General features: G+C 44.9%; 1 protein-coding gene across 9 annotated transcripts in view; it reads left to right on the top strand.

The window, feature by feature from the left end:
* HECW2 (HECT, C2 and WW domain containing E3 ubiquitin protein ligase 2) overlaps positions 1–19,077 on the top strand; it is a 1,520,428-nt gene that overhangs the window by 1,131,285 nt on the left and 370,066 nt on the right. For all 9 annotated transcript variants that reach the window (XM_069615717.1, XM_069615714.1, XM_069615715.1 and 6 more), the window contains one exon: positions 10,671–10,813. In XM_069615717.1, coding sequence (XP_069471818.1) covers positions 10,671–10,813 — 143 coding nt within the window. The remainder of the gene's footprint in view (positions 1–10,670; positions 10,814–19,077) is intronic.

The following is a 19,077-nucleotide window of genomic DNA, read 5'->3' as shown; positions in this document are numbered from 1 at the left end:
GTTTTTCCAAAACAGCAAACAAACAATGCTCAACAAATAAAGTCATGGTACACCCTATTACAATGCTTGTAGACTTCTCAATAGCGAATGTGGCTGCTGCCAGCAATTGTTCACAAGGAAAGTGTCCTTTCATAACTGGATCTAGAATCCCATTGTAATATGCCAGAGGTTTGTATCCAGGTGTGGTTCTCTGTGTAAGTACTGCTGTCATAACTGTTCCATTTGTGTGCGAAAACAGGAAGAACTCTGAATAATTGGGAATTCCTAAAACTGGAGCTGTACAAATTGCTTTTTTGAATTCCTCAAACCCTTCCTCATCCATTTAATTTTTTCCTTGTTTACTTGTGCTTTCTTAAGCGCCTGCAAAAGGTTCTCTTATATGAACTATCATCAAATACCCATGCTCTAACATAGTTGCACAACCCCAGAATCTGCTGCATTTGCGTTATCGTGTGCAGTGTTGGTGTTTTCAAAATCGCCTCAGCTCTTTCAGGTGTAACTTTCTTTCCCTTGTGCGAGACTGGCTATGTACAACACCTCTTCCTGACAATATTGCAATTTCTCTTTGTCTACCTTATATCCCTTGTCTACTAGGATAGTCATTAACTGAATCAAATCTCGTCTGCACTCTTCTTCTGTTGTGCTACAAACTAAAATGTAATCTACGTACTACAGCACAACACTTGGCAAATCAATATTGCTTAGGTCGATCTGCAGGACCCAAAAAAGATCGATGGAGACTCACAGCACCCTTGGGGCAAACAAGTACGCTTCAGCTTAGTCTGATGAAACGTGAATGACGTAAGATCTTGGGAATCCGTATGCAACAGGATTGAGAAAAACGCATTTTTCAAGTCAATCACTGTGAAATATCTTGCCTCTGTGGGGCTACTACATAGAATCGCTGCAGGATTTGGAACAAGAGGAAACTCTGCCTCTACAATCTGGTTAATTGTTCTTATGTCCTGAATTAGTCTCCATGACCCCCTTTTGTTTTCTTCACAGGATAAACATCCGTATTACACAGTGACTCTGGCCTCCCCAAAATGCCTTGTTCCATCATGGCTGAAATAGGGCCTCATCATGAGTTGGGCGGTAACGCCGGCGCTATTAGCACTAGCGCTAATAGCCCTACCGCCAAACCCCCCGGCGCTATTAGCGCCGGATCACGGGTTTGGGGAAAGGGTTATTGCCCATTCCCCATTAGGCCCATTCGGGAATTCCTCATTCCCCATTGGGCCCAATGTGGAAAATTCGCGGTATTACCGCCGACGGATTTCCCGCCGGCGGTAATAGCGCCGAAAATCAGCAATTTTGCTGCAGATTTCCCCCCAGCTTAAAGCTGGGGGGAAATCCGCCAAGGCCATGATCTGGCGTACCCTTAAATGCAGCGGTAATAGCGCTACCGCTGCATTTAAGGATTACCGCCAGACTCGTGATGAGGCCCATAGTCTTAAAAATCCCCTCATCCACCTCTCGAGACATTTCGTACTCCCCTGGTCGAAGGAAATTTTTTTCCTGCTTTCAGCTTAATCTTATCTTCTCCCACCCCCCTCAATAAGCCTACGTCATAAGGGCCTGTAGTCCATAAAGAGGATGGCACTTTTTCCATATCCTCATCCAAAAATGCTGGGCGCAGCCGCACTGTCACCATTCGCTGTGGGATTTCCCTTCGTTCTTTTCTAATCCAAAATGTAATACTCATTTCAAACACTACTTCATCTTCTGATGGATCGTCTTTAAACACATCCCCATCAGTGACGTCAGTCAATCGGTACCCTTCCCCGATGGCAATTACTGTTCTCCATGACCTACCCTCATCATCGGTTCCTTCGAGCATGGCCATTTCCCCTCGCACAATGGCTGCCTGTAATTCTAGGGGAATAATCTGTCCCCCCTCTTCATCCATAGGTACCTTTGGCCTGAACAGTAATTTGTCAAGTATCCTCATAATTTTGGCCACTAAACCGGGTAGCCATGTCAACAAAATGCTTACCCTATAGTGAAAGACTTCTGGCTCTAATGGCATTCCTCTCAGAGCTATTTGTCCTGTAAACGCCATGATAAATTTGCCTGCATTTAAATAATGTATTCCTGGCATGGAACACACTATGCCTTCATCAGTGAATGAAATCGTCATATTCAACTTTGTCTTTAAATCTCGGCCCAAAATATTAACCAGTGCCTGTCTTGAATACAATAATGCAACAGACATGTCACACTCTCCTATGGAGACCAGCAATTTATCAGTAAAAGGAACTCTACTTGTAGCTCCAGAGAAGCCTTGCACATTCATGGCATTTCCCGATAATGGATATTTTCCCTCTCGTATACACGAACGTGTTGTCCCAGTATCTACTAAAAAAGAAAAGGATTTGCCTCCTATGGTAACATCAACCCTTGGTTCCGCTTGAGGATTCAGTGTCACTGATAGTACTGAACACATCAAGTCCCCATGTGAGCTGTCCTATTGTGGGTACATGCTTATTCCCGTACCTGTAAAAGGACTTCCTCCCATGACAGTGACACCCCCTACTCTAGGTGTCAGTAACCGTCCCGTGTGTGCACTCTGCTGTATCTGCATGGGTGCATGCTGTGACTGCTCTTGCGGCAGATTCAATGGTGCTTGCTGTGGTTGCAAAGCCTGTTGCATTTGCAGCGCTTGTGCCTAATACACTGTCTGATCTTGGGCAAACTTGTCCCTATTTTGTGAACTATATGCTGGAGGATAAGCTGTCCCCCGTCTTGAAAATTGCCCATTCTGTACATTCCCTTGGCTCCCTCATTTTTGCACGATGTGTCCTGTCATTCCACCTGTCCAACATACAGGAGGGAACCATCTAATTTGCCCTCCCTGCATATTGTGATTGTCATTCTGTATATTCTGAAACCCACCTTGGTTACCTTGAAAGTCACTTTGATTATTCTGGAAGCCACCTCTTCCCCTGAAACCTATTCCTCTGCCTCGCGGCATACAACCACTTCCTCCTTGATCCGATTGACGTTGGTTATTTGCTTGGGCATACCCACTGCTTGCTGCGTTCCTAACCCCTCGCCGCTCATCAGTACTGCTCCTTCTATTGCGTACTTTGACAATTTCTTCTGAACTAACTTAGCGTCCTCAGGTTTTCTAGCATCCTCCTTATTCTTATTTTTCTCTTGCAACAAATGGCAATGATGCGAGATAGTCAACTGTATCTCTGCCCATGGCTTCACTTCCATTCTCACTAATTTCTTGAGCTGCCTCTGGACTTGCTCTGGCAATCCTTGACACAAAACGTGATACAATACTGGTATTGATTTCCCCCAAAGCTCCCTTGTTTCCAAAATCCAGCGTTCCTGAATACTTTGAATATAAGCAAGCGGATATTCGTCATCTTTCATTTTACACGCCATAATTGCACCCATATCTGACGTATCAGGATACTGTACCCTAAGCGCTTTCCAAACTGCCACCCTACAATTATTAAACACGCTCCATCAGGAGCTGTGTACTGTGCTGTGACACTTGAGTAACCTGGTCTTGTCCAAATGTCATCAGCCTTTTCCCCAAGAATAGCTGCTAGAAGACCCTTAATGTCCCCTATGGCTAGAGTATTTCCTCCTGTCATCTTCTCTAGCTCATAGATCCATTTTCCTGCAGCCGCCATTAAACTGGGGAGTTTGCATCTTAAATTATCCTTATCCATCTGGTTCCAGGGGATATACTGCGGTCTTACCCCTCCTTTCTACAAAAGGGGGAATTGCGTGACCCCAAATCCACAATCGGCTCCCATTTTCTGCCTGTCATGGTTCCTGATCGCTTTCTACCTGGTAATGACTTCAACCTGCTTACACATGATGGCTATTCCCCCCTCTCACTATGCGATCGTCCTTTAGGTCGCTCTGGGTACGCCATAGGCTCGGGCATTCTATGTTTAGGTTGGTTTAAATCCGACCATCTCACTTCCTTGTCTGCTGCAAACATCCCTCAGGACCACATGCACTTTCTCCCTCCTCCCCATGGAAGGTTTCTCTGTCTTCGTCTGACATATCTAGTCCCCAACTGGTATGGCTTTCATCTTTCTCATCTCTTTTTAAGGTCAGCCTGTCCAAAGACAAGGCTCTTTGCTCGAGACTAAACAGGCTTCCTTCCTTGCCTCGTGACTGGACAATTATAGATTGATCTTCTTTTCCCCTGCTTCTCGATTCACTTGTTGTCCTCATCTCCTGATAAGCTTTATCGATCCTATCTCCAATGCTTCCTATCTCAAAATTCCTATCTAGATTTACCCTAGACGGTTGTGGAATTTCTTCTTGCGACGGGAGCAACTCCACTATTTCACCCCATGATATTACTGGACTCGGTTCCATAAGCTCTTTCTCAATGCGATCAATGTCGCATGCCCTCTGTCTCCTTTTTCACTCCATTTCTTCGTTGAATTCCCTGCGTTTCTTCGCTTCCCATCCAACCCTTTTCTTCCCTTCTTTCATTTTCCCAACGCACCTCTTTGTCCCTCCATCTTTGCATTCTTTTATCTCTTAATTTCTATTGTTCCTACTCTTCTCTCTTCTTTTCTAGCCTGTCTCGTTCTTCAATTGCTCTCTGCCCATTGTCATATTTTTTTTTGCTCTGCCCTTTTTTCCTTTCTAAGCTGCTCCTCCTCATACATCTACTCTTGTCTATGTCTACTCTTCCTTTTGTACTCCTCTTCTTTCATTCCTTTCTCTGGTTCCCTGCCTTTTTTATCCTGTTCATCTTCATCTTCCCCTTGCCTTACTTCCTCAATGCTCTTCCCATCAAGCTTGAGCAGTATCGGTCCACCCATCCATTCATTCTGTACGAGTGCTATCTCGTCAGCTCTGTCTTTTTCTCCTTTCCATCTTTTAATCTCTCATACTATATCTAGAGTCACATTTGGTGGTTCATTTTTCTTGTAAGACCTTAGAGATCACTTCCTTTTCTGGTGTTTCTGGAGTTCTTTCTAGGCTCTTGTCACTGCTAAAAGCCGGCGGTTCATGTATCGGATTACTATATCCTATTGCCGCTTTTAGTTCCCTTAATGGATACAATCCTTCATGTTTTGTACTATCGCCATTTATTTCAGGCACGATAAGGGGAGCAGAAGGTTCAACACCTTCCTCCCTAGACTGGTTAAGCAACCAGTCCTCCAGAGGCAGATCTTCCCGTTCCTCCTGGTACATCCCACAAAGCTCAAAAACTAGCTAACCTCTTTTCCAATTTCTTTCCTGTATACGCAGCGTGCATGTATGTGGTCATGTGTTGCAAAACCGCTTTTGACAGCGACCCCCCCTTGCGGCCATGGCATGAACATTTTGTCTGCTGTACCCATAACCGATTCGGCACTATACTGTTTAAGCTTGCATGCGTGTTTTGGCAGTTGGTTCCAAAGATGCAGCAGTGAAGTAACATCCCTCATTATGACGAGTCTCAATTGACTGTCGACACTTACCGTTGCTTTACACAAAAATACATTTCATAAAAATAACAAATATGAGCATGCACCAACAGTCGCTGCTCAAAGTCTCTTTTCCTCAATTTACTCCAATCTACCTGTTCGGTCGGCGCCAACAATGACTAAATAGATAGATTTTAACCTCGATCTCTTCTTAACACAACCTATCTTTTGTCGCTCGTCGACACTTCAATTTTTCAATACACAAAATGCACAAACATACAAACTAGTCGACTTCCACACATATCTCCTCAGCACTCTGCGCTGCTGTCTCTTGCCCCTAAAATACCCCGATAGTGTAAATCATTCCCCTTCACAGACCTTTTACATGTGTCGCCTATTTACCCACTTTGGGTTTTGAAATGACTTCTTCTAGAAGTTCCTTGAGCTTAGGACTCTGGGCTACCTTTGACGCACCTCGTTATATATCTCTTTTACGCACTTCGTCTTAAATTAAACTAAACCCTGTTACTTTTTTGTATTACCACAATCCCCAATTTTTGCTCACTTTGCCACTTTCCTCAATCTACTCACCACTTGCCTTTCGGCTCCTGACACTCGGGATCGTTTCCTCCTCCAACCGGCCACTGTCGCCTTCGGTCCACTCAGCGCCTGTGGAAACCAGGAGAGATTTTGTGAAAGAGGGACTCTTCCCACCTGTATCTTCTTATCTTGCAAGAACTTCTATATGATCCGTTATCCACAGAAAGCTTTGCTATCCTTCAGCTAAATGGTGGAGGAAGCACCTGATATTCCGAAAAATCTTAAAAGTCTACTTGGTCGATGGATCTGAACCATCCTCTCCTGCTACCACATGAACCCGGGCTGGCGGTCCTTTAAGACGAAGTAACAGGGCCTCATTACGACCCAGGCGGTAAGTTACCGCATGGGCCGTGACTTTACCACCATGGCGTAAACTACGTTTACGCCATGGTGGTTGGCGGACTTACCGCCCCATTCCGACCTTGGCGGGGCGGTAAGTCCCCAATCCCCATTTACCCTTCCCCATTCCCATTTTTGCCCCATAGGGCATAATGGGAGTGGGGAAGGCGTTAATTACGCCACCGTAAATTACGGTGGCGTAATTAACTCCATGGTCCCTTAGCGCCATGGATTTTAACACCCGCTAAAAGCGGGTGTTAAAAGCTCCATGGCGCTAAGGGACCTCGTAATTGGCGGTAAGGGGTCGGCGCAGCTAACGCTGGCGTAAACCCCTTACCGCCAGGGTCGTAATGAGGCCCACAGTATCTGAGATGGATGGGGATGCAGATATTACTAAGACATCAATAATCAGACCGACTCAGAAAGTTGGAAACACACAACTGTTTTATTAACAATTATCTAAAACAGGGAGTTACAATGATCATCAACGGACGTTGGCTCGATTTCTCTCAAATCATTTCATGAAAAAACATGTTTTTATACTAAAAATGTGTCACTGCTGATGTCATTCTATGTGGCAAAATAAGAAAACCTGCTGAGGGATATAATAGGCTTAAATGAAACATCTAAGTATATCTTCTCTATAGGCGGGGATTGTGATTTGGGTCTCTAAAGTCAGGTGGACAACTAAGCCCATCCCAAGTGCAAGTCAGCTGCCGTGTCATGAAAATATACGACATCCTATTGGTTTGTCAAACTATTGGGTTCTGTATTACGTGACCCTCTACAATTGGTTGGCACGCTTCTACCCTTCTGGAATATTGCACTCGCTAGCAGCACGCAAGCTGGTACCCTGGTGCTGGGAGCATTGGCCTGGTCATGTCTCCCCATCCAATTAGCCCACATCCATCATCACTCCTGCGGTCTGTCATTCAATTAATACGTTTGAACTCAGCGTTGTATAGGCTCACTGTGCCTGAGAATAAAGGAGTGAAGGCATGGCCTTATCTTCTGGTTTCGGTGTAGCTCGACCCAAAGTCTATTTTCATCTGACCATGTGACTGTACACCACGCTTTGAGCTCCTTCGTTGCATTTAATACTATTAAATTAAGAAAACCTGGCACTTCTAGTGTTTTTCCATTACACCTCACATTCATGTATCTTCTAGAATAGATAACCAGGCTCTCTGCGGCCCCGACTCTTGACACTGGGCCAGCCAGCCTTCTTGAATCTTCCTTCGCTGTCAGCAATTCTATTCAACTACGCCACACTTTCAACCCTTTCATTCATGGGGTTCAAGTTTGCTAAAGTGCATTGTGGAACATCCAGATTCTATACATTCCTATACATATATGTACATTGGCGCATTGCCTGCAGTCGATTCACTACGTAGCCAGCCTCATGATTACTTTGTCTATTTGCGTTGCTGTGTCTGTACAATTGTAAAAGGACTTTGCATTTTCTTCAGTGCTTCTTCGCACGTGCAATCTTCATTTCGATCCCGAAATGTTGCTTACTTCGATACTTCATTATAAGATTCTCTATAAGGTCTATATTCTTTCTTCATTGGCATCTCTTCTGGGTGCGTAATTTTTGCTTTGTGTGACGTCACCAGTCTTTTCTCTCATTCATTTTCACACTTCTTCCAGAACTTCCTTCAGAAGACTGTTATTTCTTTGTGAATGCATATTGGGTTTTCTCAATGGATTCCTTGTTTCAAGGATTCTTTGCGGCATAGGTACCCTGACTGGTATTGCACATGTCACAATTTCCAGCTGCCAACATATAGGTAAAATGGGGGCGGGACTTCCGGTAGAGGTACTTGGCTCCTCCTCTACAAAAGCAACATTCCAAACTCATTTTTTGTAGCGGACTTGTACAGAAAGAAAAGTGAGATTTTTCAGTGGACATTGAATACGAAGCAGTGCATTTTATTTTGTGTACATATCTATCTGTGTAGGAAATACACTTTACTAGCATTTGATAACAGAATTTCCAGAGTTCCTGCTCCTCAGTCTAAGGTCTGGATACTCCTGGTGGGGGTGTAATGCACCAAAGCTCGGACAAGCCTTAGTGGTCTGAGACCATTTTGGTGGCGATTTGCACATTATAAAAGGATATTAGCATAAAATAACATCTATGCACATTACTGGAACAGATGATACTTTGGGCCTTATTACAATTTTGGCAATCCAATGAAAAAGTGGGATTCATTCTGTTACCAGCCCTTTTTTGGGGGGTGTAATGTAATTACTGCCTATTTTACCACCCTGCCAAATTGTAAGCTTGGCCTTGAATGTATGGGTTTAAGTCTAGCAAAATGCTGGAGGTAAATCCTCCACTTAAAGGCCTAAGATCAGCAGCTTTACCACAGCGGAATTACCCCATGGAGTCCTGTGGAGCTGTTACTCCATCAGTAATCGCAAGTTGGCAATCGTAATTTAATTTGGCAGTAATTCTGTGGAAATACTGCAAAACTACAGGGAAACTTATAATGAGGCATTCTATATTCAAGCTTAAGTAAGGCTGTATTAAGGTCCACAAAATATAGTAATTAGAATTTAAGAGATTTTTGGGTGTAAATTGAGCTTAGTAAATTAGCCCATTACATACATATATATATATATTACGTGTGAGTGCAAGTGTGGTCTTTGATGGTCCTTGGGGCACCAGGAAATCTGGGGAAAAAAAAATAAAATATATATATATATATATATATATATATATATATATATATATATATATATATGTGTGTGTGTGTTTGTCGGGCTGATTGACTAAGCTAAAACAAATAGCGTAAGTAAAACTGAATTTACTAAGCTAAAATAAATAGCGTAAGTAAAACTTACACCAAAAAATGACTTCAGTTCTTACTTAAGCTTCGTATTTAGCTTAGTAACTAGTCAGCCCCATATATCTTCTTAATAAAAAGCTCCTACCTTGGTTTCTTTCACTGATTCATGGACTCCTACTGATCTGGTTTGCACATCGTAGGTCACAATGTTCAGCCTTCTATCCTCTATAGTGTGCACTGACAACCTACCTTCTATCGCCTACACTGAACACTGACAGCTTACCTTCTATCCCCTACAGTGTGCACTGACGCCAGCTGGGCTCCAGCTCTGCATCTGGATGTAGGAATCATACAGACATGTAGGGGCTGATTCACAAAGACGTAACAGGTAGTAACAGTGACTTACTCTTGACTTACTCCTGATTTACTCCTGGAGCCTGGGAAAGATGATTCAGTTCACAAAGACGTAACTGGTAGTAACAGTGACTTACTCTTGACTTACTCCTGATTTACTCCTGGAGCCTGGGAGAGATGATTCAGTTCACAAAGACGTAACTGGTAGTAACAGTGACTTACTTTTGACTTACTCCTGGAGCCTGGGAGAGATGATTCAGTTCACAAAGACGTAACTGGTAGTAACAGTGACTTACTCCTGGAGCCTGGGAGAGATGATTCAGTCCACAAAGACGTAACTGGTAGTAACTCAGACTTACTCTTAACTTACTCCTGGAGCCTAGGAGAGACTATTCAGTTTACAAAGACATAACTGGTAGTAACTCAGACTTACTCTCGACTTACTCCTGGAGCCTGGGAGGAGACTATTCAGTTCACAAAGACATAACTGGTAGTAACTCAGACTTACTCTTGACTTACTCCTGGAGCCTGGGAGAGACTATTCAGTTCACAAAGGCGTAACTGGTAGTAACTCTGACTTACTCTTGTCTTGTGGGGATGAGAGGGGGGCCACTCAATTCACAATGGCGTAATTGGTACTAACAGTAACTTACTCCTGGAGGCTGAAGAGAGTCTATTCGATTCAGAAAAAATATAACTAGTAGTATCTCTGACTTACTCCTGACGCACTCTTGGACAGAGGCTATTTTTGATGTATTACTCTTGAAGTCTAGAATAACTCCGAGTTTTTATGGGCAACCTCTTTATGAATGAAATGTCCCTCTCCGAGAAGCTTACTCCTGGCAACTTCTTTTTGAATTGGCCCTAAATATTTTAAGCAGAAATAACAGTTTATCTAGTTTGTGTTCTGAGTTGCTAAGTGCTGAAATTCATTTTGCATTTTACAAAAATGCGGTGCTTGCTTTAGTTTCTGTGGCATTTGGAAAGGAACTGTGTGGCACACAGGAAATTATGTCTGCAAACCCCAAAAGCCACCATGATCGTGACCACCTATGCCCATTTGGACATGGGCGAGCTGTGCTAGGAAAATCACATGCGAGGGCGTGCGTGACTGTGTGAGCTTACCTGTTTCAGGAATCCCTGCTTCCTTTTTTAACGCACACACATGCCTTTTGTTTTGCAGCGCTATTCATTTGTTGCACTCCTCACGGACGTCCTGGAAATTGAAATCAAAGATAAATTTGCCAAGAGTCGTCCCATCATCAAGAGGTTTCTTGGGAAACTGACAATCCCAGTCCAGAGGCTTTTGGAGCGGCACGCGATTGGGTAAAGTACACCCTCGGTGTGGATGAGAAATGCATTGTTTTGAGTTTGAGCAGCTAATCGTTTAACACGCTGAAGGGTTTCTCCACAGAAGTCAACCATTGTAACTAAACACACGTGTCTTATTACATTGGGGTGGCGGCGGGGGAGGGCAAGTCACTAACAGTAGTGGTCCAGAATGCGAGTGACAAAGTGCCCCTCGCTTTCTGCAGGCACACATTTCTCACGAGGGGGCTTGCATGCAGGAAGAGTGATTGGTTGTTGGTGTAATGGACCCTCAACCATCCATTGCACACGTGTATAAGTGTCAGGTATGTTTATTGACACGTGCATAAGCACTGTAGAGCTTAATAGCAGTGCCGATGCGTTTGCGTGCGTACATTCCGGCAGGGGTCTAGCCCAGTGGTCTTCAAAAATGCACAGTATGTACAAAGGGCTATGAACTATTGCGTGCCGTCACCACACCCTACTGTCAGTATAGTCCCTGGGTTCCCCCACCTTCTCCCATCACAGTCTCTGGGTTCCCTCATCCCACTCCTACCCAGTCCCTGGGCTCTCACCACCCCATCACAGACCCTGGACTCTCCCCACCCTACTCCCACCACTATTCCAGATCTCCCGGCCATCTGGCACCCACCACAGTCTCTGGGCTCCCCCGACCCCGTTCCAAACACAGTCCAAGGGCCAGTGGGAGCTGGTGAATTTGTTAAGTGGAGGGGCATAAATATTTCCCACAAAAATGCCATAGCGACCGAGCGCAGCGAGGGAGCCGTAACCAATCAAGGCAGGTTAGGGGGTTTTCCCCCTGTGAATTATTTTTAAATAATGGGTTAAAATGTTGCATTTTAGAGCATACTTTAAAAGAAATGGGTAAAAAGCCAAACAGCTTGCATTTGGCGCTGGGGGCGAAGGGGAAAAGCATGGTATTTTTGACTGGACATCTATGATAGATATCCAGAAAAGGAAATACCATCCCTGTCCCCTGTGCTCGACAGCGCCTCAGAAGGAGAGCTGATTTTGGCAGGTGGGTAGGAGATTGTGCAACAAACGCATTTTTAAAATACATTTGTTGTACAACCCTCTTTCCCCGTCTACCCCCACTCGCCAAAATGAGCTCAATGGACCAAAACAAACAAACAAACACACACACACAGCAATCACTCTATCATTCATACAAGCACCCATCACCATACACTCACTCATAACACAAGCATACATGCATCCGTACACATATTTAAATACAAAATAAATGAACATAAAGGTACCTTCTGCAGGGGACTGCGCGTGGGTACTGAAATACCACGCTCCAGGTTGCTCTGTCCATATGTCCGAGGAGGCGCAGGAGCTCCCCCTCACACATACAGACATGCAGAGCCCAAGCCAGCATTTCCAATGAGCTATGCAAGGCTGGCAAAGCAAAACGCCCCCAGCCTTGCTTGGCTCAGTGAGCATGTGCGGCTCGGGAATTGAACTGTCAAAAGGGAAACAGTGTTTCCCTTAGACGGTTCAGCCAGCCCAGGAGCACTCCCTCAGCTGGGAAAAGCAGCCGAGTAAGTGCTCAGTGTTTCACTGGGCTGACTCCTCGGCTCCTCTATAATGGGGAAGGGGGCCACTGGGTGGACGCCCCCTCGCCCATTATGGAGGAGCCGCCAGGCTCGGACTGGCCTGTAGGGCAATAGGGCAATGTCCGTACCAAAAATGCTAAATTCTAGTGTAGGCCAGTGAAAATGGGTCCCTTTCTGGCCAATGTGGGCCAATTTGATGAGTTTACTTCACTATGCAGCTAGTAGTTTTGACCATTGTTGCTGAATAAATATTCTTTAAATATCACAATTTGCATCACATTTTAACAAAAAAAAACCCCTTCGGTACTATTCAAACAGTCTGTGACTAAAGGAATGAATTATCCATTTGCAACTGGGGGCGCTTTTTCATTGGTGCCCGAGACAGTTTTATGGTCCAGTCCGACCATGTGAGCCGACCATGACCATTTCATCCAATCTAAAAAAATGTTTTGTTGAAATTTCATGCTGGGGTCTCGCACCCCCTCTGGGATGCAGCCGTGCCACCCTGGAGTCCACAGTTTGAAGACCTCTGGTCTAGCCTGTGAAAGTGGGGTTTAAACTCGGGGGGAAACAGACCTAAGGACTGCCACGCCACGAATGCATCACTTTGTAAATCATAAATACGCCAGGACTGTGGCAGCAACTTCCTCAGCACACACCCCACCCAGAAATTCTGCAGGGGGCAGAAATCTCTCAACCAAAAGCTACTTTGTTGGCTACTTTAAAGCACATGGTTATCACTGAATATAGTCTATGCATATGTACCTATATATCATGATGTGTTGTGCACCTTTTTCATCGCTTTATACATTTAAAGGCATTTACTCATAAACGCGACCCAAGCACGCTTCCAGACTCCAGTTACCATATGCAGTACGGGTGGATGAAGAAGTGACTGAATCTTTGGCTAACTCAACAAATTCTAGCTCATCATAATAAGATCACAATGAATGCAAAGGAATGCAGACACTGGGCCTCATTGCAGCGAGTGAGGTAGGGGGTTAACGGTGCCGCTAGAGCTGCTGGTGCCGTTAACCTCCTATTGCACCATTATGAGCGCTGCTTGCAGGACCCGCTAAGGATGCCTGGTAAAACCGGGCGTCCTTAACAGGTCCCGCGAGCAGACCAGGATGCTAACAACGGGCCCATCATTAACTGGCCCATTGTTAGCATTCTCCCCATTACCATTGAGCCCTATGGGGGTTCAAATGGGAATGGGGATGTTCCGGGTCCAGGTTCCTTGAATGGGGAAAAACCGGGACCTCCAAGGTCGGAATGGCTCAGTAGTTCCCCATTCAAGGAACCCGGACCCGGTACCAGGTATGGGGGCATGGCTACCTCCATACTTGTAATGAGGCCCATTGTAATGAAGGGGCCCATGTGGAAACTTTGAAACAATTGATAGCTGAATGCTCCAACTGAAGTAATGTACTTCTTAGACCTCACTTTTTGCATTTTCGAAATCTCTATGCTGAATATCGATGGACTTTAATTTTCCTAACTAATCCAGATGGCGTGAGAATAGCTATAATGCACCTTTTAGAAAATCTAAATTGGGACGTAGTTGAATAATTACGCCTCTCTCATTCTTTTCACCTTTACTTCAAATCAGTTTTACTAGAGGCATACATTATTGAATAGTAGACCTCATAAATTCGTTGTAAGGCGATAGGAATAATATTTTGTATGTTTATCTAAATATGTGTGTTCAAACAGAAACGCTCATAGACTAACAGATTGTTTTTACACTTGCCTCATAAAGGATGCATCCGTTTTATTACATGAAACACCTGAAAATGCAAAAGCTAAAGTGAATATGTTTGTACATTGTAAACTTAATGTACATGTTTTTCTGATGTTTCTTTTGTTGTTCCTTCTTATGTATAATATTGGAAAGTTGTGAAAAACAGCTAAATCAATAACTAAAATAAAAATAAAATAAAAGAAGTGCTCTCCTCCCACATGGGCCCAGTCTGCACTTCACAAGTTCGAATCCCAGGGCAGGGCCGACAGAGATTTGCATCCATCCTCTGTGAAGTTCAGCGCCAAGCACTGGGTAACATGAACACCTGTTAATGCAATGGGAAGGAATCTGGCATGAAGTCCTGCAAAAGATCAGACATTTGTACTCATATTATAATACATGTCATCCTAAAATACCCGCATACACGCCTGTAAATGCTGTTCTAATTACAGGCTAGTTGTGACATCACTGCTGACCTGTAATAAGAAAATGTCACCACTACTGTTCTGTGATCAGTCATTGTGCTTCAGTTGTGATGTCACAGTGCCTGCTGCTTGAGCCACAGAACTCCAGCTGACACTGCAGCACTTACTTAAAACCATGACAAGATCTTGACATACCTGTCTTGTAAAGTGTCTTTCTGTGACATTTTGCAACCATTAACTGACAAGATATTGCTTAAGGAAGTATGTTTATTTTATGCAGTGGCAGGGTTTAACACATGAGAGTAAGAATTTCTATGCTATTACTTATGTCAAAGTGCAAAATGAAACCGTTTTTAGATGCATTTTATGAAACTGCTTCAACTATTTTTCTGCAATGCATTAGAAGCTGCACATTCGTTTTTTTTTTTTTATCCAAGCAGTCTATGCATCAGCAACTGCAAGGTCTCTTTAATTACATAAAGGGTTCCATGTCTTAAAATCGCAGCAAAAATAACTGTGAATACAAAATATCATGACAAAAATGCAGTGATTTTTTACGCCACAATCATGTAAAGGATGCGGGGGACACCCCCGCAACCCCTGGACCCATTAACCCCACTCCCCTTAAATGGTATAATGGGGTACACCTTTACCGGGTCAAACCACAGCATTTTTGCCGCCATTTTATTACCTGATACCACATAAAGCAAGAGGCCAGGTATTAAAGAGGATGAACGTGTATGTCCATGTATTATACAGAATAAAATATGCCCTTCATTCCATACATTATTATGGCAATGCATCGAGCCTGTCTTGCTGGAGGCAGCAATGGGGTTGTAACGCTCACCTGGCTCCCACGGAGGCGCTGTTCTAGTCTGGGTTGCTGTGGCCTCTTCAAGCGTGAAGCGCAGAACTCGGACCACCGATTGAACAGGACCCCCAAATCTTGCTTGTCTGGCCCGTAGGAATATCCTTCTGCAGATGAGAAAGGGGAATTAACTGTCTGCAGAATAGTGTGCTTGCTTCCCCTTTTCCCCCTTCGTTCTTCTCTGACTTCCTCCAAAACCCCCGGTTTAAGCTCACCTTATGGTTTGGAAGGATGAACTCTCCATCCTGCTTCTGGTGCAGGGGCGCGCGTTCGCCCAGTTACTTCACTGGTTTTCAGAATGGCGCTGGCAAAATCCACTTGACTTTTCGGAGCGATACGCCGTAAGTATGAAGATTCAAAAGTTCAAGTATGAGCCTCTTTTAATGTTGTCTTCCTAACCTGTGATCTGTCCTTTATTTCAGGTGCAGAACGAAGACGATGCGTTGAGGGGTTAAATTGCCGACGGTAAAATCAGGTGAGTTAGTGATGAGGGCGACCCCTCTAAATGTCTTTATAATTCCCCAGTAATGTCTTTTGTCCTTTCCCCATAGGGGCCGGGGTGCGGTACCTGCCAAAGTAGCGGCGCCGACCCGAAATGTGGAATGGTTCACCACGAAAAGCCGGTAAGTATTATGGCTGAAAATTTCAGCTTTCCTCCTGTGTTCCCTCTGCTCACCTTTTGTCTCTTCTTCTCTCCCCTAGGTGCAGAGATGTGGCGACCGGTGCTGACAGCCGCGATGGAGCCGGGAGATGTCTCGAGGACAGGTGAGTGAAGCGCGGCGCTGCAGCGAGCAACGCGATGCTTGTAAATGGAAGTCTCTCTTCAAGAATGCTAGCGTGAAGATTCCGGATGCAGGTAAGAAGTTTGAACAAGTTCTTGGTTTTCACCTTTCTCTTCTCTTCTTTCCTTACAGGTGTTCCAAGTTCGAGGCGGGCGTGGCTGGAGTCCAGGTGCAGGAGCAGACACAGTGAGCGTTCAGCTGCTGGGATGCAGAACAACGCGAAGCACGTGTGGCTGTCCGGGCGTGGCTTAAATAGCCTTGGAAGAAGTCCCATGTACGTATTCTTCCACAGCCCCACCCAAGTAACAAAATAGTCCCTTCAGAAAAATAGTCCCTCCTAAGCCTCATTTGGCTTGGGTCTTCATGCAGCATGGTTTGCATCAGGTGAGTATGCAGCATGGTCTGCATCAGGTAAGTGCACCAAACACTTTCCTTTATGAGCCTGGTGCCTATGGCGCCAGGACTGATGTCCAACATGAGCCTTGCGCCAAAGGCGCCAGGGCAGAGTCCAAAGAGCCCCTATAAGGGGTCGCTGGGCTTTTACCCGGGGGCATGATGCCTGCTCCCGGGGGTGCTGGGCCTGGCCTGGTGCTCCGGGGGTAGGCATCATGACAGGGGTGTGAGGGAACATCCTTGAACATCCTCTTTGTGTGGGACTTCTCTTACACATCCACCAGGGCGATCTTACTGTGCTGGCGTATGCGATTCACACAATCTTTGTAAAATCCCACACTAAGGGTATATTAACCACCCTTCCCTAAACGTAATGCTAGATGGTGATATAAAGGTACTCTAACAGTCCGTAATAGCAAGGAAGGCAGCTTTAACTCGAGTCTATAGTAGAATCAGGACTGGATGTTATGTACTTGATTTCATGTAAAGCACCCGCAACTCAGGTCGTTGCCTGAAATGCACTGCTACTGCAGTATACTTGCCTATTAGGCTGTGCAAAACCTGATTCCAGTATTAAATATGCTTGTGATTGGCACGTAGCGACAGCTCCTCGTGAATTGCGGTCCGACTCGTATCAGTCAATACGCTCCTCATTCGCCCCCCTTTGATGACGGTCATGGAGTTCGTCCAGAGTTTGCTCTGCCCCATTGCAGAGTAGTATGTGCCTGGTTTTAAAGGCTCCCTCAGGTGTGTACGAGGCCCTGCACTGAACAAGGCCCCATGCAGTTCTTTAGTGTCTGCAGCAGGTCAAGTTTAACATTCACCCTTAATGTTACCAAGCTCTGACCTACCGCAAGCCCTCTGCAAGCATCTAACCCCAGTGTCTGCCCCCGCTAACAAAGGTGCCCGCAGACATGGCCAAAGATGTCACTAGCTGCACCCCAAGCTGCCCTCTCAGACCAAAGGCTCTACATGGCATCGCTGTTCTCACCTACACAGGTGCCTCCTGTCGATGCCAGCCTTTCTGCTGGGATTGAACATTGGTATTGAGGCAGAGCTTGCTGGATGTTGGGTGCATCTGCCTGTTGGCATTGTTGGATCTCTCCATAGCTTGCAACATGATACATCAAGCGGTCCTTATTAAGGTCCTGGAACATCGGATGGATTTCATGGGCATGGTTCTGGCCTGGGTCTCCTCCTTCCTGGAAAACTATCCAGAGTTACTCTGGTCAGGGATTAATGAACACGTCCACGCCTCCCTTTGGTGTGGTTCAGGGATAGATTCTACATCCCAATACATTTTAGTTTGTACAAGAAACTCCTCAGATTCCTGAGCAAGTAGACCGCCCAGTTTATATCTGCATGCAAGATATAGCTGTACTGCTTCATTGGCCTGCCGCTCTCGGGTGCAGGAAGACTGACTCCCCTGGCCTGCACTAACAAACATTTATCACCAGAGCTTTAAATGGAAAAAAGAAGCACATGTACTCACTAATCTAGCCTTTAAATGGGCCAGGGCTCTGTATGGAAGGGTCTTAAAATAACTCTCACACCGCAGCCCGGTCAACACATTTCAGTTAATCTCGCCCTGTGTTTTCCACTCCATTTTCGTAGTTATCCGTTCTTGGCACTTTCTATCTGTGCCTCGTTCATGTCTCATTCTCTATATATGTCAGATTCTATTTGTCTCTCTCCCCCCATACTTCCACACCCCTCTTTAACTCTCTCTGCAAGATGCATTTTTTTTCTGCGCCTGGCCTTGGGTGCATGCTGTGCGGAACATCTCAGTGATTGCAACCAAAATCTCAGTATAAAGTTTTACTGTTAAGTCATTAACTTTAAATTTGATTCTGTCAGCCTAATGCAACCATCTCTCAAAGAGGTTCATCAATCACTGACTGATTTTGACCTGGTTTGACCCCACATTATGATGTACAAAAGATGGCAGGCTTTGAGAACTCCCAAACAAAGTATTTGCCAAGGATCACGCACTTTAGTTGAGCAGCGAATCTGGGTTTCCTTCTCACAAACCTCCAGTTTTTTGTTATGCTTTGCATATCAACGAGACTTTCCTTTTTGCGTGCAACACTTGCAGACATAGGTTGATCAGATTTAAAAAGTAAAAAACCGGGACAGGGCAATTAACATAAAAGTAGGACTAACTCTTGAAAGTAGCTGTCAAGGCCCTACGCTTCAGTAGCGTTTGGAGGAGAAGGGGTTTAAATGTTACTGTTCAAAGAAACACATATTATAATTAATTTATCACAAACACTATCTAAAGTTGTAAAATGCAGCATTCCTTCTGTGCGAGATTCTGCATTCCTGCCTGCCAGCTATGAAGACCTACTACAAAAATCCGGGACAACTGCAGTTTCCAATGGGAACATAATCTTGAGAAAGTGGGACAGAGCACTAAATACCGGGACAGTCCCGGCAAAACCGGAACGTCTGGTCACCCTACACAGGCATGATTAATGTAAACTAAGCTTT

Source organism: Ambystoma mexicanum, chromosome 9 (assembly GCF_040938575.1).
Source record: "Ambystoma mexicanum isolate Mex_15411 chromosome 9, UKY_AmexF1_1, whole genome shotgun sequence".
Taxonomy (NCBI): domain Eukaryota; kingdom Metazoa; phylum Chordata; class Amphibia; order Caudata; family Ambystomatidae; genus Ambystoma; species Ambystoma mexicanum.
The sequence above is the reverse complement of the archived record's forward strand: the minus strand, read 5'-3'. Positions and strand labels throughout refer to the sequence as shown.